Below are 26,385 nucleotides of genomic sequence, written 5' to 3'. Positions count from 1 at the left end.
ACGGTACTTTATCAGCCTTGGCCCCCAACACTACTGCTTAACTACTGCTTATTAAAGCAGCTAACAGACTAGTTGGGATAAAACTATCATCCATCTACAGGTAACTGCCAAAATAAAGGAAACACCAACATAGTGTCTTAATGGGGCGTTGGGCACCAAGAGCCAGAACAGCTTCAATCCGCTTTGGCATAGATTCTGCAAGTGTCTGAAACTCTATTGGATGGATGCGACATCATTCTTCCACGAGAAATTCAATCACTTGGTGTTGTGTTGATGGTGGTGGAAAACGCTGTCTCAGGCGCTGCTCCAGAACATCTCATAAGTGTTCAATTGGGTTGAGATCTGGTGACTGAGACAGACAGACAGACAGACAGACAGACAGACAGACAGACAGACAGACAGACAGACAGACAGACAGACACACACACTGTAAGGGCGTTCGTCTGTAGGAGGAAGAGAGTCGGACCAAAATGCAGCGTGTAGTTTACGATCCATGTTTATTAATAATACGAAACACGAATCTCCAATACAATACTACAAAAACAAAACGTAACGAAAAACCTAAACAGCCTATCTGGTGAAAAACACATAGACAGGAACAATCACCCACAAACACACAGTGAAACCCAGGCTACCTAAATATGGTTCCCAATCAGAGACAATGACGAACACCTGCCTCTGACTGAGAACCATATCAGGCTGAACATAGAAATAGACAAACAAGACATGAAACATAGAATACCCACTCAGATCACACCCTGACCAATCAAAACATAGAAAATACAAAGTAAACTATGGTCAGGGCGTGACAGTACCCCCCCCCAAGGTGCGGACTCCGGCCGCAAAACCTGAACCTATAGGGGAGGGTCTGGGTGGGCATCTGTCCGCGGTGGCGGCTCTGGCGCTGGACGTGGACCCCACTCCATGACAGTTTTAATCCCCCTCCTAAACGTCCCTAAATAGGTTACCCACCACAATGATAACATGGGACAGAGGGACAGCTCGGGACAGAGGTAACTCGGGACAGATGGGTAGCTCAGCACTGAGAGGAAGCTCAGCACTGAGAAGAAGCTCAGCACTGAGAGGAAGCCCAGGCAGGTAGTAGAAACTACCAGAACCTGGCTGGCTGGCGGTTTCAGCAGATCCTGGTCGACTAGCAGATCTGGGAGAATCTGGTCGACTGGCGGATCTGGGAGAATCTGGTAGACTGGCGGATCTGGGAGAATCTGGTCGACTGGCGGATCTGGGAGAATCTGGTCGACTGGCGGATCTGGGAGAATCTGGTCGACTGGCGGATCTGGGAGAATCTGGTCGACTGGCGGATCTGGGAGAATCTGGACGACTGGCAGATCTGGAAGAGTCTGGACGACTGGCAGATCTGGAAGAGTCTGGACGACTGGCAGATCTGGAAGAGTCTGGACGACTGGCAGATCTGGAAGAGTCTGGACGACTGGCAGATCTGGAAGAGTCTGGACGACTGGCAGATCTGGAAGAGTCTGGTCGACCGGCAGCTCTGGAAGAGTCTGGTCGACTGGCAGCTCTGGCTGCTCCATGCTGACTGGCTGCTCCATGATGACTGGTAGCTCTGGCTGCTCCATGCTGACTGGCTGCTCTGGCTGCTCCATGCTGACTGGCTGCTCCATGCTGACTGGCTGCTCCATGCTGACTGGCGGCCCTGGCTGCTCCATGCTGCCTGGCTGCTCCATGATGACTGGTAGCTCTGGCTGCTCCATGCTGACTGGCTGCTCCATGCTGACTGGCAGCTCTGGCTGCTCCATGCTGACTGGCTGCTCCATGCTGACTGGCAGCTCTGGCTGCTCCATGCTGACTGGCTGCTCTGGCTGCTCCATGCTGACTGGCTGCTCCATGCTGACTGGCTGCTCCATGCTGACTGGCGGCCCTGGCTGCTCCATGCTGACTGGCGGCCCTGGCTGCTCCATGCTGACTGGCGGCCCTGGCTGCTCCATGCTAACTGGCAGCTCTGGCGGCTCCTTGCTAACTGGCAGCTCTGGCGGCTCCTTGCAGACTGGCAGCTTTGGCGGCATCCTGCAGACAGGCAGCTCTGGCGGCTCCTTGCAGACTGGCAGCTCCATGCAGACTGGCAGCTCCATGCAGACTGGCAGCTCCATGCAGACTGGCAGCTCCTTGCAGACTGGCAGCTCCTTGCAGACTGGCAGCTCCTTGCTAACTGGCAGCTCTAAGCTAACTGGCAGCTCTATGCTAACTGGCAGCTCTATGCTAACTGGCAGTTCTGAACAGGCGGGAGACTCCGGCAGCGCTGTAGAGGCGGAAAGCTCTGACAGCGCTAAACAGGCGGGAGACTCCGACAGCGCTGGAGAGGAGGAGGGCTCCGACAGCGCTGGACAGGCGAGGCGCACTGTAGGCCTGATGCGTGGTGCTGGCACTGGTGGTACTGGGCCGAGGACACGCACAGGAAGCCTGGTGCGGGGAGCTGCTACCGGAGGGCTGGGGTGTGGAGGTGGCACAGGATGGGTTAGACCGTGAAGGCGTACTGGAGATCTTGAGAGCGGTGCTGGCACAGGACGTGCAAGGCTAGGGAGGTGCACAGGAGGCCTGGTACGTGAGACTGGCACCATCTTCACCAGCCGACTAACACGCACCTCAGGACGAGTATGGAGCGCTGACCCAGGTGCCATCAAATCCCCGACACGCTCCGTCGGGCGAATTCCATGTTTAAAACACCAACACAGCAACTCCCTCATTTCTCTCTCCTCCAATTTCCCCATTAACTCCTTCACAGTCTCTGTTTCGCTCACCTCCAATTTCCCCATTAACTCCTTCACAGTCTCTGTTTCGCTCACCTCCAACACCGGCTCTGGTCTCCTCCTTGGCTCCTCACGATAAACAGGGAGAGTTGGCTCAGGTCTGGCTCCTGACTCTGCCACACTCTCCCTGAGCCCCCCCCCAAGAAATTTTTGGGGCTGACTATGGGGCCTCCGTCCGCGCCGCCTTGCTTGCTTCGCAAACTCCATTCTCCTATATCCTTCCGCGCACTGCTCCATCGAATCCCAGGCGGGCTCCGGCACTCTCCCTGGGTCGACCGCCCACCTGTCTATCTCCTCCCAAGAAGTATAGTCCATACTGTACTCCACTTTGGGCTGTTCTTGCCTGTTGACACGCTGCTTGGTCCCTTTGTGGTGGGTGATTCTGTAACGGTTTACTTGATGCGAAGGAGAGTCGGACCAAAATGCAGCGTGTAGTTTACGATCCATGTTTATTAATAATACGAAACACGAATCTCCAATACAATACTACAAAAACAAAACGTAACGAAAAACCTAAACAGCCTATCTGGTGAAAAACACATAGACAGGAACAATCACCCACAAACACACAGTGAAACCCAGGCTACCTAAATATGGTTCCCAATCAGAGACAATGACGAACACCTGCCTCTGACTGAGAACCATATCAGGCTGAACATAGAAATAGACAAACAAGACATGAAACATAGAATACCCACTCAGATCACACCCTGACCAATCAAAACATAGAAAATACAAAGTAAACTATGGTCAGGGCGTGACACACACACACACACACACACACACTTTTTAAACCCCCTATGCTTCTTTGAGACCCCTCTGTCAAAGTCACTGAGATCTCCTATTCTAGCCATGGTAGAAAAAATAATGGGTAACTGGCCATTTTTTATACATGACCCTAAGCATGATGGGATGTTAATTGCTTAATTAACTCAGGAACCACACCTGTGTGGAAGCACCTGCTTTCAATATACTTTGTATGCCTCATTTACTTAAGTGTTTCCCTGATTTTGGCAGTTAGCAACATGTTCAACGGCAATCAACTCTCTAATCCAAATCAATGTAAGGATCAATGTAAGGATCCTTCCAATGTAAGGATCCTTCCTATAAGTCCAGGATTTTTTCAAAATAAATCAAAAATCAAAAATCATTACAAAGAGGAACCTTGGAGTCCGTCATACTTTCAAAATCATTACAAAGAGGAACCTTGGAGTCCGTCATACTTTCAAAATCATTACAAAGAGGAACCTTGGAGTCCGTCATACTTTCAAAATCATTACAAAGAGGAACCTTGGAGTCCGTCATACTTTCAAAATCATTACAAAGAGGAACCTTGGAGTCCGTCATACTTTCAAAATCATTACGTTTCGAGGTTAGATGCTCTACACAGAGGTAAATTAACTGAATTGCTGGGTTTGAAACAAAGTTGCATCAGCTTGTAACATAATTTCCTTATGAGAGAGAGAGAGAGAGAGAGAGAGAGAGAGAGAGAGAGAGAGAGAGAGAGAGAGAGAGAGAGAAAGAGAGAGAGAGAGAAAGAGAGAGAAGAGAGAGAGAGAGAGAGAGAGAGAGAGAGAGAGAGAGAGAGAGAGAGAGAGAGAGAGAGAGAGAGAGAGAGAATCTTCTCATCATTTTGATTGGAAATGATGCAACTGAACAACAATACGCTGTGGAACCTCAGCCGTAAAGGAGGGGTTTGTCACTATGTGCTGGGTGCTTAATTAATCAGAGTTAACTTGTTGTGTTCAGAGGCCTAACTAATCTTATCCAGCTGTTACTAGCAGACTATAACCACTGCACTATTCCCTACTGTGATCTACACAGAATATGAGCGAATTGGTAGTGGATTAACTACTTGCTTTTTTGTAGTTTGAAATCAAAATAATTGGGAACACTCATTTTATTTTAGGCCATTGTGTTAAAGAGTTAATAATTAGTGGCTGTGTTGTTTAAGTTGTTGTCAAAGTTTTTGTTTTGGTATAAAAAATGGAATAGATTACAAACAAAGTCCTTGCTGTAGATTACCTCAGAAACGACCAGAGTTTTTGTTTTGGTATAAAAAATGGAATAGATTACAAACAAAGTCCTTGCTGTAGATTACCTCAGAAACGACCAGAGTTTTTGTTTTGGTATAAAAAATGGAATAGATTACAAACAAAGTCCTTGCTGTAGATTACCTCAGAAACGACCAGAGTTTTTGTTTTGGTATAAAAAATGGAATAGATTACAAACAAACTCCTTGCTGTAGATTACCTCAGAAACGACCAGAGTTTTTGTTTTGGTATAAAAAATGGAATAGATTACAAACAAAGTCCTTGCTGTAGATTACCTCAGAAACGACCAGAGTTTTTGTTTTGGTATAAAAAATGGAATAGATTACAAACAAACTCCTTGCTGTAGATTACCTCAGAAACGACCAGAGTTTTTGTTTTGGTATAAAAAAATGGAATAGATTACAAACAAAGTCCTTGCTGTAGATTACCTCAGAAACGACCAGAGTTTTTGTTTAGGTATAAAAAATGGATTAGATTACAAACAAACTCCTTGCTGTAGATTACCTCAGAAACGACCAGAGTCAGCTCTACACATGTGGTTATTACCTGAACGTGGCATGATAACAAACGAGCAAGGATGGATTACAGAAACGCCTCCAGCAAATCATATTTTCAAAAGCTTAATTTGCCAGGCTTCCTAGGTTGCTCTGACAACAACAGGTAGATATACTGGACATTTAGCTGTATATATTTCAAATATCAGCTAAACAGGTTGTGTCCCCTCTACCTACATGTAGTGTTTATTTAACTCTACAGAATTCTACTCCTAAAGAATTTTAAAAAATATTCTCAAGCTGCAGGAATCGCCTGACTCTTAAAGATGTTTAAAAAGGCTTTGAAGCACTTTCTGTTTGAGCGCTTTAGAAGAGTACCCCGAAAATCATGTTTGATATTTTTCATTGGGTAGAGAGAAAGCGAGAGAGCTAGATCCAATTTCTATAGAGACAGCCATGGAGGGCCCACATGGGCCTCCCTAAATCATCTATAATTCAAGATGATATAATCAAAAATAAATGCTGTTCTCCCTCTTTTAGACGCTGGCTACAGTACATCAACCTTGTACAACATTTGTTGGGTGATTTACAGCATTAGTGCTGAAGTGTTCTTTTCCCCTCTTGCTTTCCTCCATTATCCCTGGCCTCTGTGCAGTGACTACTGACGGAGACTAGCTCACGGCTACAACCTGAACCTGGCTCCATGCATCAAGTCAAGTGAGCTATCTTTCATTTATGGAAAAAGAAATGTTTGAGCGTTGCCTGTTAAATCAATACATAAACTACCCTCTGGGTCTACAATGGAGGCAGGCGGTGGGATGACATGCTGGTAGACAAATGGACAGCAGACACGCAGAACAGCCTGACTCAGCAGCTTCCTGAGTCACTCTCTACATCGCTCTCTCCCTCTCCATCCTTCTCTGTCGGTCTCTCCTATTTCTCTCTCTGTCTCTTTCTCTCTCTCGCAATCTCTCTCAGTTTCTCTCCATTTATTCTCTACCTCCTCCATCCCCACATCCCTGTTCTTGATTAGTAAGCCACAGATCTGTTTCTACCTGGGAATTGCTGCCCAGATGGTCTTAAATATAACAAAAGCAAAGAGTAAAAACTCAGCAGAGGAAGATACTAATTTGAGGATGCGAGAGACAGAGTTGATGCAATTTCTGCAGTGGGTTGAATTCAGCCAGCAAAATACAAGTTACATAAAGCTATTTCTTTTGCCACAATTCTCATTCTAGTTTTGAAATAAGAAGTGAGTGAGATTTGCCTGTACAGTATATGACGTAACAGCCACATAGGGATACATACAAAGGATTGGTCCCCTGGTGGTGTTAGGAGTGTGTATGGGAGGTCAGGTGCAGGAGAGCAGAGTGTAGTGAACAGGCACACTTTTTATTCTGGTCCAAAATGACAGCACAAAGTAACATAAAATGTGCCCAAACACAAAAAGTAATGCGCATAACAATATCCACAATTCCAAAATACAAGTAACACAAACAATCTTACACAAAGACATGAGGGGGAACAGAGGAATAAATACATATGGATTGATTGGGAAATGAAAACCAGGTGTGCAGGGAACAAGACAAAACAAATGGATACATGAAAAATGGAGCGGCGATGGCTAGAAAGCCGGTGACGTCGAGTCGCGACAGGTGGTATGTCTAATAAGAGAACACCTGCATCCGTTTCTATGTCTCTCTCTCTCTCTCTCTCTCTCTCTCTCTCTCTATCTCTCTCTGTCTCTTTCTCTTTCCATCTCTCCATCCTTCTGTATCTCCTTCAGGCCCATCTGTTTCATCCATCACACTATAGGCATCAGGTTAAATCTCAGTCCCCCTGTGTTACTCCTCCTGACCCCCCTGCATCCCCCTGTGTCTGCCTCTATCATCACATTCACCCAAAGCCACCTGACCCCCCTGTGTCTGCCTCTATCATCACACTCACCCAAAGCCACCTGACCCCCCTGCACCCCTATGTGTCTGCCTCTATCATCACACTCACTCAAAGTCACCTGACCCCCCCTGCACCCCCCTCTGTCTGGCTCTATCATCACACTCACCCAAAGCCACCTGACCCCCCTAAACTCCCCTGTGTCTAGCTCTATCATCACACTCACCCAAAGCCACCTGACCCCCCTGCACCCCCCATGTGTCTGCCTCTATCATCACACCCACCCAAAGCCACCTGACCCCCTGAAACCTCATATGTCTGCCTCTATCATCACACCCACCCAAAGCCTACTGACCCTCCTGTATCTGCCTCTATCTTCACACCCACCCAAAGCCTACTAACCCCCCTGTGTCTGCCTCTATCATCACACTCACCCAAAGCCTACTGACCCCCCTGTGTCTGCCTCTATCATCACACCCACCCAAAGCCTACTGACCCCCTGCAACCCCATATGTCTTCCTTCACCACCAAACTCACTCAAAGCCACAAATCCTGACCCCGAATCCTAAATCCCAGGCCTATAACAATTTGACCCCACTTCTCCCAATCACATGAGCTAAATTGGTTTGAAATTGGATTGCCCTCTGAACTGGCTCAACATCAGCCAGACCCAGACCACTGACTGACTGACGACCAAACCGGCAATAGATGAGATTTCAGTTGGGAATGAATGGGCTCTGAGGAACTGGGGCTTTGCTTACAGGTAAACCTGTTCACCATGCACTACTATGATCAAATGGACCTTGGCAGCAAAATAAGATTATTTTATTCTCCCATGTCCACAAATGTACAAGGGAAGGTTGAGTTCTGCTTTATCCCAACCCTACTAAAAGACACACATACACATAGAGAGGGTGGAGCGAAATGGTGTCAAGCCTATAGAGAATTTAATTCATTCAGAAGAGCCACAACAGGATGGATGTCAATTATAGCCATTAGTTTTGGCACCAGTGGGTTAAATGCCTTGTTCAGGGGTTCATTCAGCTGATTCTGTTGAAAAACGTTTCTTAAATGGACGCAAACAGAACAAAACGGGGATAAATATACCTGAATTTGTCCAATAGAACCTCGTTTGCAACTGTTGGACTAATGATTACATCCTAGATCAGCTTGATGCAGGCAAGAGTATACAAGACGGTATTGAATGTGGCACTGTCTTTCAATTTGATTACTCAAAATTCTCTCGACCTGTGCACCAACGTTTTAAACTTTCCTTCATAGGCTAGGTTGTATCAACCTCATGATGGGTATAGGGGAAATTAGAGTATCATGTAGTAGCCTAAACCTATCCATGTTACATTGAGCTGGGTGAATGGAATATGAATGACAGTCTTCCAAGATGTAATTGAAATAAGGCCATGCTCATTAAAAACATTATTGTCCTCCCTCATCTTAAATGGCATCGACCGCCACTGGTGTGTGTGTGTGTGTGTGTGTGTGTGTGTGTGTGTGTGTGTGTGTGTGTGTGTATGCATGACAATCCATTCTGTGATGTCTCTCTGTGTAAGAAATAGAATCAGGTCAGGAGAATCCACCCAGACAAAGCTCTCTGCCGTTTTCTGTAATGCAGCAATATGCTTTTGTCTCTCAACGACACTCAGCTCCGTTCCGTTCTAGTCCTCTCTCCAGGGCCACAGAGATACGACCCAGCACACCCCAAGAAATGGTGTCAAGCCTATAGAGAATTTAATTCATTTAGAAGTGCCACAACAGGATGGATGTCAATTATAGCCATTAGTTTTGGCACCAGTGGGTTAAATGCCTTTTTCAGGGGTAGAATGACAGATTTTTACCTTGTCAGCTCAGGGACTTGATCCAGCAACCTGCTTACAGAAGCATCTTACCACACACACCTGATTTCTCATAACGTGAGCTGTCAAAGGACACCTCATCATCTGTTGTCTAAATCATTTCCAGCCCCTTCTCCATCTCCTCCTAGATCGCTGTATTACACATCCAGTGCATTTTGGGATGGTGCACTTCCACCCGTGCTTAGAGAGGGTGACCGACCACAAAAAAGGGGAGGATTTGGCCAGCAGGGATGTCCTTGTCCAATCGCGCACTAGTGACTCCTGTGGCGGGCCGGGCGCACTGCACGCAGATGCAGTCGCCAGTTGCACAGTGTTTCCTCCGACATTAGCACGGCTGCCTTCCGGGTTAAGCGAGCAGTGTGTCAAGAAGCAGTGCGGCTCGGCAGGGTCGTATTTCGGAAGACGCATGGTTCTCGACATTCGCCTCTCCCGAGTACGTATGGAAGTTGCAGCGATGGGACAAAACTGTAACTACCAATTGGATATCATGAAAAAGGGGTAAAAAAAATAAAAAGCTATGTTGACTAGGACATTAGCTAATATGGTGACATCAATGTTGGCTGTGTGTAGCGGTTATGATATGAACGTTTGGCTTGGAAAGTTGTTTTGCCTGGTCATAGACAGCTGCACTGAAAACCACAAGCGAAGGGAACAGGTGAGAGGAGGAGAGCGCATAGATGCAAGAAGGAATTAATGAGCAAAGTGATCATGCTGTTTTTATGTGGCTGCTATGAAAGTGACCTGTATTTGCATGTAATTAGGGGTGTATTCATTCAGCTGATTCTGTTGAAAAACGTTTCTTAAATGGACGCAAACGGAACAAAACGGGGATAAATATACCTGAATTTGTCCAATAGAACCTCTTGTTTGCAACTGTTGGACTAATGATTACATCCTAGATCAGCTTGATGCAGGCAAGAGTATACAAGACGGTATTGAATGTGGCACTGTCTTTCAATTTGATTACTCAAAATTCTCTCGACCTGTGCACCAACGTTTTAAACTTTCCTTCATAGGCTAGGTTGTATCAACCTCATGATGGGTATAGGGGAAATTAGAGTATCATGTAGGAGCCTAAACCTATCCATGTTACATTGAGCTGGGTGAATGGAATATGAATGACAGTCTTCCAAGATGTAATAGAAATAAGGCCATGCTCATTAAAAACATTATTGTCCTCCCTCATCTTAAATGGCACCGACCGCCACTGGTGTGTGTGTGTGTGTGTGTGTGTGTGTGTGTGTGTGTGTGTGTGTGTGTGTGTGTGTGTGTGTGTGTGTGTGTGTGTGTGTGTGTGTGTGTGTATGCATGACAATCCATTCTGTGATGTCTCTCTGTGTAAGAAATAGAATCAGGTCAGGAGAATCCACCCAGACAAAGCTCTCTGCCGTTTTCTGTAATGCAGCAATATGCTTTTGTCTCTCAACGACACTCAGCTCCGTTCCGTTCTAGTCCTCTCTCCAGGGCCACAGAGATACGACCCAGCACACCCCAAAAAATTCTGTGAAAGTCCCCAGAACATTCGTTAGGTCGCGACAAATGTTCTCACAACACAAAAACTGTCCAGTCGTGGCGATGATTATAGAATGTTTGTGTAAAACATTTTCTTGATGTTGCAAGAATGTTCTTAGAACAAATTTGATTTGTTCTTTAAAGGTTCCCAGAATATTTCATTAGGTTGTGGGAACAGTTTGGTGAAAACACTGTGGGGATATCACAATATATACAGTGGGGCAAAAAAATATTTACTCAGCCACCAATTGTGCAAGTTCTTCCACTTAAAAAGATGAGAGAGAACTGTAACTTTAGTTACACTTAGTTACACTTCAACTATGACAGACAAAATGAGAAAAAAAATCCAGAAAATCACATTGTAGGATTTTTTATGAATTTATTTGCAAATTATGGTGGAAAATAAGTATTTGGTCACCTACAAACAAGCAAGATTTCTGGCTCTCACAGACCTGTAACTTCTTCTTTAAGAGGCTCCTCTGTCCTCCACTCGTTACCTGTATTAATGGCACCTGTTTGAACTTGTTATCAGTATAAAAGACACCTGTCCACAACCTCCAACAGTCACACTCCAAACTCCACTATGGCCAAGACCAAAGAGCTGTCAAACGACACCAGAAACAAAATTGTAGACCTGCACCAGGCTGGGAAGACTGAATCTGCAATAGGTAAGCAGCTTGGTTTGAAGAAATCAATTATTAGGAAATGGAAGACATACAAGACCACTGATAATCTCCCTCGATCTGGGGCTCCACGTAAGATCTCACCCCGTGGGGTCAAAATGATCACAAGAACGGTGAGCAAAAATCACAGAACCACACGGGGGGACCTAGTGAATGACCTGCAGAGAGCTGGGACCAAAGTAACAAAGCCTACCATCAGTAACACACTACGCCGCCAGGGACTCAAATCCTGCAGTGCCAGACATGTCCCCCTGCTTAAGCCAGTACATGTCCAGGCCCGTCTGAAGTTTGCTAGAGAGCATTTGGATGATCCAGAAGAAGATTTGGAGAATGTCATATGGTCAGATGAAACCAAATTAGAACTTTTTGGTAAAAACTCAACTCGTCGTGTTTGGAGGACAAAGAATGCTGAGTTGCATCCAATGAACACCATACCTACTGTGAAGCATGGGGGTGGAAACATCATGCTTTGGGGCTGTTTTTCTGCAAAGGGACCAGGACGACTGATCCGTGTAAAGGAAAGAATGAATGGGGCCATGTATCGTGAGATTTTGAGTGAAAACCTCCTTCCATCAGCAAGGGCATTGAAGATGAAACGTGGCTGGGTCTTTCAGCATGACAATGATCCCAAACACACCGCCCGGGCAACGAAGGAGTGGCTTCAGAGGAAGAATTTCAAGGGCCTGGAGTGGCCTAGCCAGTCTCCAGATCTCAACCCCATAGAGGAATTGGCCAAAATATGGGCCAAAATACCAGCAACAGTGTGTGAAAACCTTGTGAAGACTTAAAGAAAACGTTTGACCTCTGTCATTGCCAACAAAGGGTATATAACAAAGTATTGAGATAAACTTTTGTTATTGACCAAATACTTACTTTCCACCATAATTTGCAAATAAATTCATTAACAATGCTACAATGTGATTTTCTGGATTTTTTTCTCTCATTTTGTCTGTCATAGTTGAAGTGTACCTATGATGAAAATTACAGGCCTCTCTCATCTTTTTAAAGTGGGAGAACTTGCACAATTGGTGGCTGACTAAATACTTTTTTGCCCCACTGTATGTTACCAAACACAAAAACTGTCCAGTTGTGCGGATGATTTTACAATATTACAATTCATTTCTGATTGACCATACTGCCATGGCTATATAGTGAAAAAATAAGATGTAAGCAAGATTCCCTGGTGGTGCAGAGGATAAAAGACCTGGTGTTGGAACCAAACCTTGCATGTTCAAACCCCACATGGGCAGACTGTGAACTTATGAAGTGTAAAAAATATGTTTGTGTGACTAAATGCTGTTCAAATGTCCTATGAATTAAATTAAAAAGCCATTTATCTCTATATCACCTACAGTACAGTTCTCTAATGACACTTGCCATCAAACCTGGAGAGAAAGATAATGGGCATGTTTTTTAATTTGCATGCTGAGAATGTTGTAGTAATATTAGGTCAAACTCAAATATACAATTTTCTAAATGTTCTTGAAATGTTCCCAGAGGTCCTCCATGACAAGGTCAAATATATATTGTGTGAACATCAATGGAATATTATGTTAAACCTAAAATAAATGTGCTATGAACGTCATAACAATTGACTTATTACGTTCTTATACAGTAACATTAATGGAATGTCCTGTGTTACCTAACTTAAACAGTGTACAGTTGTGGCCAAAAGTTTTGAGAATGACACAAATATTAATTTCCACAAAGTTTGCTGCTTCAGTGTCTTTAAATATTTCTGTCAGATGTTATTATGGAATACTGAAGGATTATTACAAGCAAGTGTCAAAGGCTTTTATTGACAATTGCATGAAGTTGATGCAAAGAGTCAGTCTGTCCCTGATGTTTTTCCTGGAGAGAAGTGGCTTCTTTGCTGCCCTTCTTGACACCAGGCCATTCTCCAAAAGTCTTTGCCTTACTGTACGTGCAGATGAACTCACACCTGCCTGCTGCCATTCCTGAGCAAGCTCTGTACTGATGTTGCCCCGATCCCGCAGCTGGATCAACTTTGGGAGACAGTCCTGGTGCTTGCTGGGCATTCTTGGGTGCCCTGAAGCCTTCTTCACAACAATTGAACCGCTCTCCTTTGAAGTTCTTGATGAATGGTTGATTTAAATGGTGAAGAAATGGTTAATTTAGGTGCAATCTTACTGGCAGCAATATCCTTGCCTGTGAAGCCCTTTTTGTGCAAAGCAATGATGATGGCACTTGTTTCCTTGCGGGTAACCATGGTTGACAGAGGAAGAACAATGATTCCAAGCACCACCCTCCTTTTGAAGCTTTCAGTCTGTTATTCGAACTCAATCAGCATGACAGAGTGATCTCCAGCCTTGTCCTCGTCAACACTCACACCTGTGTTAACGAGAGAAACACTGACATGATTTCAGCTGGTCCTTTTGTGGCAGAGCTGAAATGCAGCGGAAATGTTTTTTGGGATTCAGTTTATTTGCATGGCAAAGAGGGACTTTGCAATTAATTGCAATTCATCTGATCGCTATTCATAACATTCTGGAGTACATGCAAATTGCCATCATACAAACTGAGGCAGCAGTCTTTGTGAAAATGTATATTAGATTGTGTCATTCTCAAAACTTTTGGCCACGACTGTATGAATGTCATCACAATTGTGAGGACTGAGCATATCATGTCCCCACAATGTTACCACAACCTATTGAAACATTCTGGGGACCTTTAAAGAACAGACTAAATACATTCGGGGAACGTTATTGTAACATCAGGTGAATGTTTTTTTCACCCTAAAAGAAACATTGTAGAATCATCCGCACAGTTTTCGTGTTCTGGGAACATATATTTTGTGATGTCACCAGGTCCGTAAACAGGGTTTGAGTTTTAGAGAGGTTTTATTTTATCACTAAATAAAATAAAAATGTATTTACCACATTTCTACATAAAAAATATAATTAAAAAATGCTATTTGGAGAACAGCAAAAATCACCTTGGCTGCTGTAGATTCATTCACCTCAGTCGATCTACAAACACACAGCCTATTAGCTAAACAATTGTAATGGTATACTCCTGAAAGGAGGGAAATATGAGAAATGATTCACACCGAAACGTAGTATCAGCGACAAAACGAAACAGTATGATAAAAAAAAAATGGTTTGCATTTTGATTGTATTTTATTGTAGGCCTATAGGGAAGATATAGGTCATGTGGAGATGTTCATATTAAAACATATCTTATTTAAGTTCCAACATGTTTGATAAGATTAGTACAGATTTTCTCAGGGGACCAGCTCAGGGTCCCGACCCCAAATTTGGAAACCACTGCACTAACCTCTCTCTGCTTGCTTCCCTCTCTCGGTCTCCTCTGCTTCCTAATGCCCTCATATGTAGTTACAGCCATGATGTCCCCACAATTCTTGCAACACTAGGAGAATGTTTTATACAAACATATTATAATCTTAAAAACGAATGGACAGTTTTTGTGTTATGTGAACATTTGCCGCCACCTAACTAATGTTCTGTAAACTTCAACAGAACCAATTTTGGTTTGCTGGGAAAACATTACTGGTACATGTGAACTTTTGGGTAATGTGAACTTTTGGGTAATGTTTTGTGGCAGTTGTTACAGATGTACAGATTTTAGTGAATGTTAAAAGAACATTCCAAGGATATTTAATAAAAATAAAAATAAAATGTAATCTAAAACCTTCTCTAACTGTTTTTGGGATGTTATCATCCTAATTTTAGATAAAACCCTAACTAGAACTTAATGGTTAATGTTCTGAGAATGTTTCTGGTTTGCTGGGGACACACTTACTATCATTAGGCCACATAACATCATCTATAGTAGAGATACACATTCCTGGACAAATACCTTTCACCACTAATGGGATTAGCTCATAGCTAGCTATCCCATTAGCTAGCTATCCCATTAGCCATGAATCGGAGGCCTACTCCTACTGAAAGAGTGGAGGGGAGGAGAGGAGACATTACACAGAGACATTGGTGAGTGCAAACAGTAAATCTACAGGGAGTAAAACCTTAGCCTCAGGCTGCACCAGGAAAAGGACAGACAGAGTGCTTTCGATTTGGAGAGATTTTGAAACTCTTCATTGTGAAAGTGCATGGGCGTAACTGGTATATATCTTGTGGAGTGACAGGGAATCCATTAACTCCCGTGCCATTGTAATATGTGGGCCCTTCTGGGACCTTGGCTCCTGGCTTGGCCCAACCTGCAAGTTGCCATGCTTCTCATTTCAAAACAAGGATAGGTTCCAGGACCTCGAGAGTAGAGACCAATACACACACACACTCACACACACACAGGCCCCATCATTTTATTACCTACAGTAGCAGCAGCAGCCTCTGATAACACCCTGGGCCTGGACTCCCCATTTTGTTGGGCAGGCAGAGGGCCCTAACAGATTCAAGCGGAGCACATCATTGCTTCCTTCCCCTGATGCCATATAGGTACAGTGCAGAAAGATATAAGAATTGCCTGGACTGTCCAACCCCACCCCAAAGTTCAGTTAATTCCATTTGAAGAGCATTCCACTTCCACTCAGAGCCAGCTTCGTTCTGTCGCTATGGACTATGAATGTTTAGGGGGGTTTTTACAGTTGAAGTCGGAAGTTTACATACACTTAGGTTGGAGTCATTAAAACTTGTTTTTCAACCACTCCACGAGTGTCTTGTTAACAAACTATAGATTTGGCAAGTCGGTTAGGACATCTACTTTGTGCATGACACAAGTAATTTTTCCAACAATTGTTTACAGACAGATTATTTCACTTATAATTCACTGCATCACAATTCCAGTGGGTCAGAAGTGTATATACACTAAGTTGACTGTGCCTTTAAACAGCTAGGAAAATTCCAGAAAATTATGTCATGGCTTTAGAAGCTTCTGATGGCTGGCTAATTTACATCATTTGAGTCAATTGGAGGTGTACCTGTGGATGTATTTCAAGGCCTACCTTCAAACTCTTTGCTTGACATAATGAGAAAATCAAAATAAATCAGAAAAAACATTTGTAGACCTCCACAAGTCTGGCTCATCATTGGGAGCAATGTCCAAACGTCTGAAGGTACCACGTTCATCTGTACAAACAATAGTACGCAAGTATAAACACCATGGGACCACGCAGCCGTCATACCACTCAGGAAGGAGACGCGTTCTGTCTCCTAGAAGTGGCAGCATCATGTTGTGGGGGTGCTTTGCTGCAGGAGGGACTGGTGCACTTCACAAAATAGATGGCATCATGAGGAAGGAAAATTAGGTGGATATATTGAAGCAACATCTCAAGACATCAGTCAGGAAGTTAAAGCTTGGTCGCAAATGGGTCTTCCAAATGGACAATGACCCCAAGCATACTTCCAACGTTGTGGCAAAATGGCTTAAGGACAACAAAGTCAAGGTATTGGAGTGGCCCTCACAAAGCCCTGACCTCAATCCCATAGAAAATGTGTGGGCAGAACTGAAAAAGCTTGTGCGAGCCAGGAGGCCTACCAACCTGACTCAGTTACAGCAGCTGTCAGGAGGAATGGGCCAAAATTCACCCAACTCATTGTGGGAAGCTTGTGGAAGGCTACCCAAAACGTTTGACCCAAGTTAAACCATTTAAAGGCAATGCTACCAAATACTAATTGAGTGTATGTAAACTTCCGACTTCAACTGTATATAAGGAAGGAAGTGTTTTTCACAGACTTAAATTAAGTATTTAAAACAAGATGCCTGAAAGGACAATATGTGACTCATAATTTTGGCAGCTCTGTATGGAAGTCTGAGGAGAGGATTGTGTTGTGTATTGCATTGTTGAGTTGATTGCTTGACAACTGGCCCCTCTAAACCCTGGGAATCTCTGGTTTATTAACCTGCCATTTTCTGAAGAAAAACAAAAGATGAGGATGAACTTCTACATTTTCCAATCACTGTTTCTGGAGACTGGCCATGACTCATCTACATTGCAACCATGACAATCTTTGTAGAAGTACACATGCACGCACACACACAGATACACTCACACATAGATGACACACGCACACACCCTTCACACAGCAGTTGGATGTGTCAAGACGGAGCACTAATCCAGCATGCTACGGGGCCAGGTTAATCCAGCATGCTACGGGGCCAGGTTAATCCAGCATGCTACGGGGCCAGGTTAATCCAGCATGCTACGGGGCCAGGTTAATCCAGCATGCTACAGGGCCAGGTTAATCCAGCATGCTACGGGGCCAGGTTAATCCAGCATGCTACAGGGCCAGGTTAATCCAGCATGCTACAGGGCCAGGTTAATCCAGCATGCTACAGGGCCAGGTTAATCCAGCATGCTACAGGGCCAGGTTAATCCAGCATGCTACAGGGCCAGGTTAATCCAGCATGCTACAGGGCCAGGTTAATCCAGCATGCTACAGGGCCAGGTTAATCCAGCATGCTACAGGGCCAGGTTAATCCAGCATGCTACAGGGCCAGGTTAATCCAGCATGCTATAGGGCCAGGTTAATCCAACAGTGCCAGTGTTTACAGCTGTGGGTGGAGCCAGACGATACCAGCCTTCAGCTGCTGGAAGCACACTAAACTACTAACAATTTAAGTGAAATTCTTCTGGCAGGTGAGACGAGCACCACCTCCTCCTCCTTCACACTTTACCAAACAGCAGGTCTGAGTACAAACCCCTAGCTAACACTTCCTCCAACCTGGCAACCTCTAACACCTGGACTGACTGACATCTACCAACCTGTCAACCGCTGCCCCAGAACACGCAGGCAGGACTCAGGCTGCTTTGAGGACAATAACATCAACACAACTCAGTCAGTCTTATGAGAGAGGTGGAAAAATTATTTGATATAATCAGGGTTGATTCTAATAATCCCCTCTGTTTCAGTTCATTCCTTAATATTATATTAAACTATGCAATTCTGTTTATAAAATGTATTATACTGACTGCTTATATAACTTTGTAATAGAGTATAATTACTGTATAATTCCATTGCATCACGTTTGTGTTCTATTCTACGAGATCAGGTCTGACATCTGTGCATGTGTTTTCAACCTGTTTGTTTAACACACTCATTCCATCCCAGAGCTAGTTGCCACTGTATAAGACACTATCAGGCTTGCCAGTCAGGGCTGCAGCCTGGCACATCTCTTGGCTGGCTCCTCAGTGCCAAGGCTGGATGGCAGCGCAGGTCAACCAGGGCTTTAAAACATGGAGGGAGGACAGAAATTAACCACAGAACCAGAGCACATCTAGGCCAGCCACAGAGGGAGTGTGAGAAAGCCAAAGCCCTCCTTCTTGTTCTGTCCCCTTTACTGGGCTCTGTACACACACAAATCAGTGTGAGCTCTCATTGTAGGCCAGCTGAACACAGCCCATCACTGATGGACTCCACAGACCCCATCCTTTCTGAGATAGGGGGGCCTTTTAACCTGTCATATACAAAGGAGAACATAAGGTGATGGTTGTGGGTGGTAATGTAAATGTTGGAGGGGGGGGGGCAGTTAGTGTGTGAGTGTGTATGTGCGCTTGGTGTGTGCATGCATGCATATGTACAGTGGGGCAAAAAAGTATTTAGTCAGCCACCAATTGTGCAAGTTCTCCCACTTAAAAAGATGAGAGAGGCCTGTAATTTTCATCATAGGTACACTTCAACTATGACAGACAAAATTAGAGAAAAAAATCCAGAAAATCACATTGTAGGATTTTTAATGAATTTATTTGCAAATTATGGTGGAAAATAAGTATTTGGTCACCTACAAACAAGCAAGATTTCTGGCTCTCACAGACCTGTAACTTCTTCTTTAAGAGGCTCCTCTGTCCTCCACTCGTTACCTGTATTAATGGCACCTGTTTGAACTTGTTATCAGTATAAAAGACACCTGTCCACAACCTCAAACAGTCACACTCCAAACTCCACTATGGCCAAGACCAAAGAGCTGTCAAACGACACCAGAAACAAAATTGTAGACCTGCACCAGGCTGGGAAGACTGAATCTGCAATAGGTAAGCAGCTTTGTTTGAAGAAATCAACTGTGGGAGCAATTATTAGGAAATGGAAGACATACAAGACCACTGATAATCTCCCTCGATCTGGGGCTCCACGCAAGATCTCACCCCGTGGGGTCAAAATGATCACAAGAACGGTGAGCAAAAATCCCAGAACCACACGGGGGGACCTATTGAATGACCTGCACAGAGCTGGGACCAAAGTAACAAAGCCTACCATCAGTAACACACTACGCCGCCAGGGACTCAAATCCTGCAGTGCCAGACGTGTCCCCCTGCTTAAGCCAGTACATGTCCAGGCCCATCTGAAGTTTGCTAGAGAGCATTTGGATGATCCAGAAGATGATTGGGAGAATGTCATATGGCCAGATGAAACCAAAATATAATTTTTTGGTAAAAACTCAACTCGTCGTGTTTGGAGGACAAAGAATGCTGAGTTGCATCCAAAGAACACCATACCTACTGTGAAGCATGGGGGTGGAAGCATCATGCTTTGGGGCTGTTTTTCTGCAAAGGGACCAGGACGACTGATCCGTATAAAGGAAAGAATGAATGGGGCAATGTATTGTGAGATTTTGAGTGAAAACCTCCTTCCATCAGCAACGGCATTGAAGATGAAACGTGGCTGGGTCTTTCAGCATGACAATGATCCCAAACACACCGCCCGGGCAACAAAGGAGTGGCTTCGTAAGAAGCATTTCAAGGTCCTGGAGTGGCCTAGCCAGTCTCCAGATCTCAACCCCATAGAAAATCTTTGGAGGGAGTTGAAAGTCCGTGTTGCCCAGCAACAGCCCCAAAACATCACTGCTCTAGAGGAGATCTGCATGGAGGAATGGGCCAAAATACCAGAAACAGTGTGTGAAAACCTTGTGAAGACTTACAGAAAACGTTTGACCTCTGTTATTGCCAACAAAGGGTATATAACAAAGTATTGAGATAGTATTTGGTCAATAACAAAAGTTTACTTTCCACCATAATTTGCAAATAATTTCATAAAAAATCCTACAATGTGATTTTCAGGATTTTTTTTCTAATTTTGTCTGTCATAGTTGAAGTGTACCTATGATGAAAATTACAGGCCTCTCTCATCTTTTTAAGTGGGAGAACTTGCACATTCGGTGGCTGACTAAATACTTTTTTGCCCCACTGTATGTGTGTTTGTAGGTGTGTGTGTGCATATTTGTGTGCGCATGTGTATGTGTTTTTGTGTGTTTCGGGATGCATATTGTGTGTGTTTTTGTGTAAGTGAGTGTGTGTGTGTAATTGTGTGTGGGTGAGAGAGGTGGAGATGTTTTAAAAAGGAGGACAAGAGCATCAGCGGAATAATTTGTACACCAATGAGGGGTGTCGGCCTGGAGGGGGTGAGGCGGGGGCAGTAACTTATTAATGGCCATGGGGGCGTGATGCTGGGGTGCTATTATGACGCAGCATGGGATACTATGATGCTGTGCTTGGACCAACCTGATCACAGAATTATCCATGTACAGTGCCTAGTGAAAGTCTGCACACCCCATTCAGTCTTTAATTTTTGCTGCCTTAAATGTCAGTCTAAAAAGGATTCATGTTTTTCCTACAGATCTACAAAGCATAGTCAATATTTTCAAAGTGAAAGAAAATTATGGAAAACTTTCAAAATGAAAAAATAAAAATATAAAAAGCTGTACGTCTTCACACCCCAGAGTAAATAATTGGTGGCAGCACCTGAATAAGATTCTACCAACTTTGCACAACTCTTAGGGCAACATACACCGTGTGTACAAAGCATTAGGAACATCATCCTAATATTGAGTTGCACCTCCTTTTGTCCTCAGAACAGCCTCATCAGGGCATGGACTCTACAAGGTGTCAAAAGCGTTCCACAGTGATGCTGGCCCATGTTGACTCCAATGCTTCCCACAGTTGTGTCAAGTTGGCTGGATGACCTTTGGGTGGTGGACCAATCTTGATAAACACGGGAAACTGTTGAGTGGGAAAATGCAGTTCTTGACACACTCAAACCGTTGTGCCTGGCACCTAGTACCATTCCCCGTTCAAATGCACTTAAACATTTTGTCTTGCCCATTTACCCTCTGAATGGCACACATACTCAATCCATGTCTCAATTGTCTCAAGGCTTAAAAATCCTTCTTTAACCCGTCTCCTCCCCTACACTGATTGAAGTGGATTTAACAGGTGACATCAATAAGGGATCATAGCTTTCACCTGGATAGTCTATCTCACGGAAAGAGCAGGTGTTCCTAGTGTTTTGTACACTCACTTTTTGTCAAAATTGCTCATGCTCTGTAAATATGGTTGGGAATCATTGATAGACAGCAATATTCAAACCTTATCTCTGATGTTCAAGTAAATTTATGTCAGAATTGAGACTAGACCACTCAACAACCCCTCTTAGAAAGCCATTCTGGTGTGTCGTTGGCATTAACATTTCTGTAATTGTGTTTTGGGTGTGTATACTTCTACTAGGCACTGTACAAGAAGGACTTCGCTCAGTTATCAACTCTCTGGGTACTAAAGGTACTGTATTGCCTGGCTGTCTGAACAGGTGAGACTACTCCGAAATGTGTCAAAACCCAGAGATGAAACCCTTCAAATAAAGTGATAACACTCTTCAAAAGGTCCCTGGAACATTAGTTGCCAGCACAAATACATGGAATTCCCCGTCAGCAATACAGTACCTCCTATCCACAAACACCTGAATCTCCATCATTTGAAAACATGAAGGGCTAAAAGTACTAGAATTATTCACCCATTCTGCTCTGCTTTGTGTACTCTGTTCAGACCTGTTTGCCTGATCCAGTATAAACCCCATCTTCTACCTGTGTGGGAAAACTATAGTAGCTACGCATTTGATTCTTTCCTGCACCCAGCCCCTAGCTACAACATCTGAACTGCCACTTAATTATATATGTTAATTTATCCTGCTCATGCATAATCATAACTCCTGAGAAAGCTGGTGCGATTATTGCAGTTTTTTTTTTACAGCATGGTCGTGGGTCCAACTGGCCTGCTTTTTATAATCTAGAATGAAAAGGACTGGAATGCACTGAACAGCTCTACGGGAATACCCATGGTGCAATGCAACTGGACTCCCGGGGGGCCCCATGCTTCTGGCTGCCCCAGAGATGCAAATAAGATAACTTACACAATCACACATTTCATTTGAAGTTAGCCAACATAGTCACTTAGCACAAGGTCCCATTGCTTTACCCCAGTCTTTTCTTAGCACATGCCCTCATTCTGTTTTGAATGGACTTGAATTATAATGCTTTTCAAAACTGGATCACTGCTACTTCATTAAGACCATTGATTGTTAAAAACCATCAACTATTTAACAAGAGGAGCAAGAGCATCTCTCCCTCATAGTTTGTGACCCATTAATGACCGTAACTAAATTAAGCACTATGCTATGCTTTGTCAAAGCAAAGCATTCGTATTCTGAATAGGAAAACCTGAAATCCTAGGGAACTGTAACCAGTGTCTGGGTCTGTGGCTGGAGGTAATTATGTAACCAGTTATCCTCTGAGAATTAAAGAAACAAGACCACTGACTGAAGGTGGAAGTGTGTGATGTGAGAGATTCCCTATGGCACTACAATACTGTCATCTCACTCAACTGCCATGCAAACCATGGCCCAGCTCCTTAGCTTCAACAAACAATTTAGCTCAGAATGAATAGTAACATAAGAAATGTCAGGTCCTTATTGCTAGTTTTACAGTTCATTACTACTGTAGCTACGCCTCCCTGAGTGTACTTTACTACCTATTAATGGTACCTAATTCCTAGTAGTGGTAGAATAGAAACCCATATATCGGCCAGATAAGGTGCCAAACACTTGCCCTCTGCTGGTGAGAGATTAGCCAACATAGACACTGATGGCACACGGCCCCTCTCCATCCATCCACCAGAGAGTCTGTTGCTGTGAAGGTTAATCCACAACCCCAGCCTTGTCAACAGGTCTCACCTGAGGGCAAGGACCTTTCATTGTGACATAACTAATTCAATAACACCTGTTGACTGAGCTTGAACAACACCTAATGGAAATCTATACCTACTCCTTTGGGAGATCAGTGTTCAGCAAGTGTTCTGTTTATGGTTTTGGTTGGATTTAGTTCAATCTCATTGATTGTGCATGCTGCGATGTCCATCATCAACAACACTAAAGTCACTATATTGGAGTCCTGAATACACTCAAGACAGTGATGCAGGAGCAGCAATGGCTCAAAGTCCTCTCTCAGCTGGTCTTATAAGACAAAGGGGTATGTTTGCTAATCACAGACAACATAATGAACACTATCCTTTGTGGATTCTGGAAGCCACTGCATGATCATGTAGTTGCTAAGTTATTGAGATGTAATAACAATGTAATAAACATTGTTGCCATTGTACGCAACACTGTTTACTAATTTGTTACCATAACACATTCATTCAAGTATTGCATGTATGATCATGTACCTGCCACGAGCTGGATGGAATCTCAGCGAATTTCCCGAGTCCTCCGAAGGTGTAGCATCTGTACATATGGTCCAGGGACTCGGAGCAGTGCCAAAGTAAGCCGAAGCTCACCGAGTCCTTGTTTTTCAGATGGTCCTTGACAATCCACGCAGATGATATAAAACTGAAACTACAGATAGCGACCAGAGCGGAAGACAGGAAGACCCAAAAGCAGCCCACGCAGCTGAACATCCTCGCAGCTTGGGGCAACGAGTAGCTCAGAGACAGATCGATCCCAACCCCGGCTTCTTTCTTCTTCCGATCCAGCAATGAATGCATTTGGAGCTCACACACCCAGAAGAGATCAACTGAAGCTCTCCCCAACAAATGTTACACCAGCAGCAACAGAACTAGTTAACAATTTGTTATCCGTGATGATTTAAAAGGATATTCCAGTGACCCAAACATCGGCTCGTGATTTCATAAAAGAGTCAAACATGAGCACTTCTAGGTAAACAAGCTGCCACCTCAACAAGAAGTAATGTCTCCTTTAAATAGGCTATCCGCGACTATACTTGAGAATCTAGAAATATGAGTCACAAATGCTGTTTGTCACACCCGAAACAGAGTTGCGCAACTGTCATTCCGTAGATGGTCGCCGCATGGAAATATGGAACTATCAAATTATCTTAATCGAATTTATTTTACTCACGAGATGCAAAATAAAACATATGTTAGTGTTGCTGTGTATAGGTCCGGGTATTTGAGTCGCCGCGCTTTGTTCAGCAGGAGAAGCACTGGTTTTGTTTACGCGTGGTAACCAGTGGGCAACACAACAAAGGTGTCCACGTTAGCGCGCGCGTCATTGCGCACAGGGAATACTCAAGTGGGCGTATCCCCATCAAGAGAAATGTTGAACACCTTCACTTGTGTCCTCATGTTACTTACGGTAGGTAAATACATGTTTAGAGCAAAGTGATACTAAACCACAAAGATTGCCCATTTGGCTAAACATATGCTAAAGTGCCCATGTTTTACTACAATTGTCTGTGGGAAACAAGAGGAACTAATATTTACAGTGAAATAACCTAGTCCTAATTATTATTGGACAAAACGCTATTTTTGTCGTTTAAACAAACATCCAAATCACTGAATATTATATACTTATTGCTAATCATTTGTAGTTAGACATTTATCTTTCTCATTTATGTTTCAATACAGTCCACATTGCCCCCCACTGGTTAAATGGCATTGCAACAAGAAAAATCAGATTTTGCTATTTGATAACGTTACCTACTTTAGCTACAATATAGGCAGAAAAGTTTAATTACATGAATGCCATAAAATACTTACAATAAAGTATATCATACTGTACAACATAAAATGAGGATAAAACAATTTGGATGAGCAAAATTGCAGCAACAACACCAATAGAGCTTATGCAAAAGCTTACCACACACTTGAAACTGCACTGGGATGAGCATTAATTTGCTGAATTACAGGTTGCATTACCATCTGGCAATACTAGAGGTTAAATACCCAAGTGCAATTAACAACGTGATGGCCACAAACTATGACCAGCCAACAAGCTAATGACGACTGAAATAGAGCCAAATCCATCCCTGTTTGGCAGCAGACAAGATTTCATACATAATCAGTGCAAAGAGAAAGAAGTCTGTAATTTTCCATCATTGGTAGCATTTCTGTCCCTTCTGTATAAAAAAAACAAAATAGACAAACACAAGGCAAACATTTCAATAATATATATATATATATATTTAAATCAAACACAATTTAAATATATTATAGATTAAGAACACATAGGTCAGAGAAACAATATTAGCGGTACATAGTACCAAAATAGTATTTTCTGGTTCTTTTCCACACATCTCAATGAGGTTCAAGCAAAGTCATAATAATCTTAACATTAGTGAGTACACTTCAATGAGATTTGCTTAAACATTGCTTTCGACAGTACATACAAAAAAGAAAACTGCAACGATCACCATAAAAAATAACTAACATTAATATATGGGGGTAAACCAGAAATCTACATATTTCTAACAATACATGGAGTAGCCTGGAGTTCTTCTTTCATTGCAACCGTAGCACGTCTTCTTCAGGCCATAATACGACATATCTATTCATTAGCCTATGCTCTCTAATGATATGGACAAGGTGCCAGGGGTCGCCAGAGCTACAGGTAGATGGCAAGACCAGGAAATCAAGAAGGTCCATTCCAGTTTGACTGTAACATGTCTGACCTGCTCTATAAAGTACATTTGGGCACAGCCAGGAGGGTAGGAAAGGAAAACTCTGACTCACCATCTCATCATAGTAACCCACCCCACTGACAAAATACACCAGGACTGCCAAGGAATATAAGCAGGATACGCATCTGCCCCTATTTCCAGCTGGAATTTGTGGGGCATTAGTCTGACCACTTTCAAATTGATTTAATATAAAAACAAAGAATGAGGAATGGGCAAAGGCGGTAGTGGTGGTTGGGTTACGGAGAGAAGATGGCGAGGACAACCTAGTCTTCTTAGTGATGGCTTAGTGAAGGATGCTTCAGGCCCCTGCAGGCTCCCTCTTAGATGGCATGGTAACAGAAGTAACCACGGCAGCACCATTGCTTTCTGAAGTGCTGCTCTTTCTGACAGCTCCCGTTCAGCACCATTTTGCGTCC

General features: G+C 43.7%; 1 protein-coding gene across 1 annotated transcript in view; it reads right to left on the bottom strand.

Annotated features, from left to right (window-relative positions):
- LOC139419498 (LHFPL tetraspan subfamily member 7 protein-like) overlaps positions 1 to 24,533 on the bottom strand; it is a 180,344-nt gene extending 155,811 nt beyond the window's left edge. The window contains exon 1 of the mRNA XM_071169455.1: positions 23,718 to 24,533. Coding sequence (XP_071025556.1) covers positions 23,718 to 24,035 — 318 coding nt within the window. The 5' untranslated portion in view covers positions 24,036 to 24,533. The remainder of the gene's footprint in view (positions 1 to 23,717) is intronic.
- Positions 24,534 to 26,385: the final 1,852 nt, after the last annotated feature.

This window comes from Oncorhynchus clarkii, chromosome 10, assembly GCF_045791955.1.
Source record: "Oncorhynchus clarkii lewisi isolate Uvic-CL-2024 chromosome 10, UVic_Ocla_1.0, whole genome shotgun sequence".
NCBI classification, from domain to species: Eukaryota; Metazoa; Chordata; class Actinopteri; order Salmoniformes; family Salmonidae; genus Oncorhynchus; species Oncorhynchus clarkii.
The sequence above is the reverse complement of the archived record's forward strand: the minus strand, read 5'-3'. Positions and strand labels throughout refer to the sequence as shown.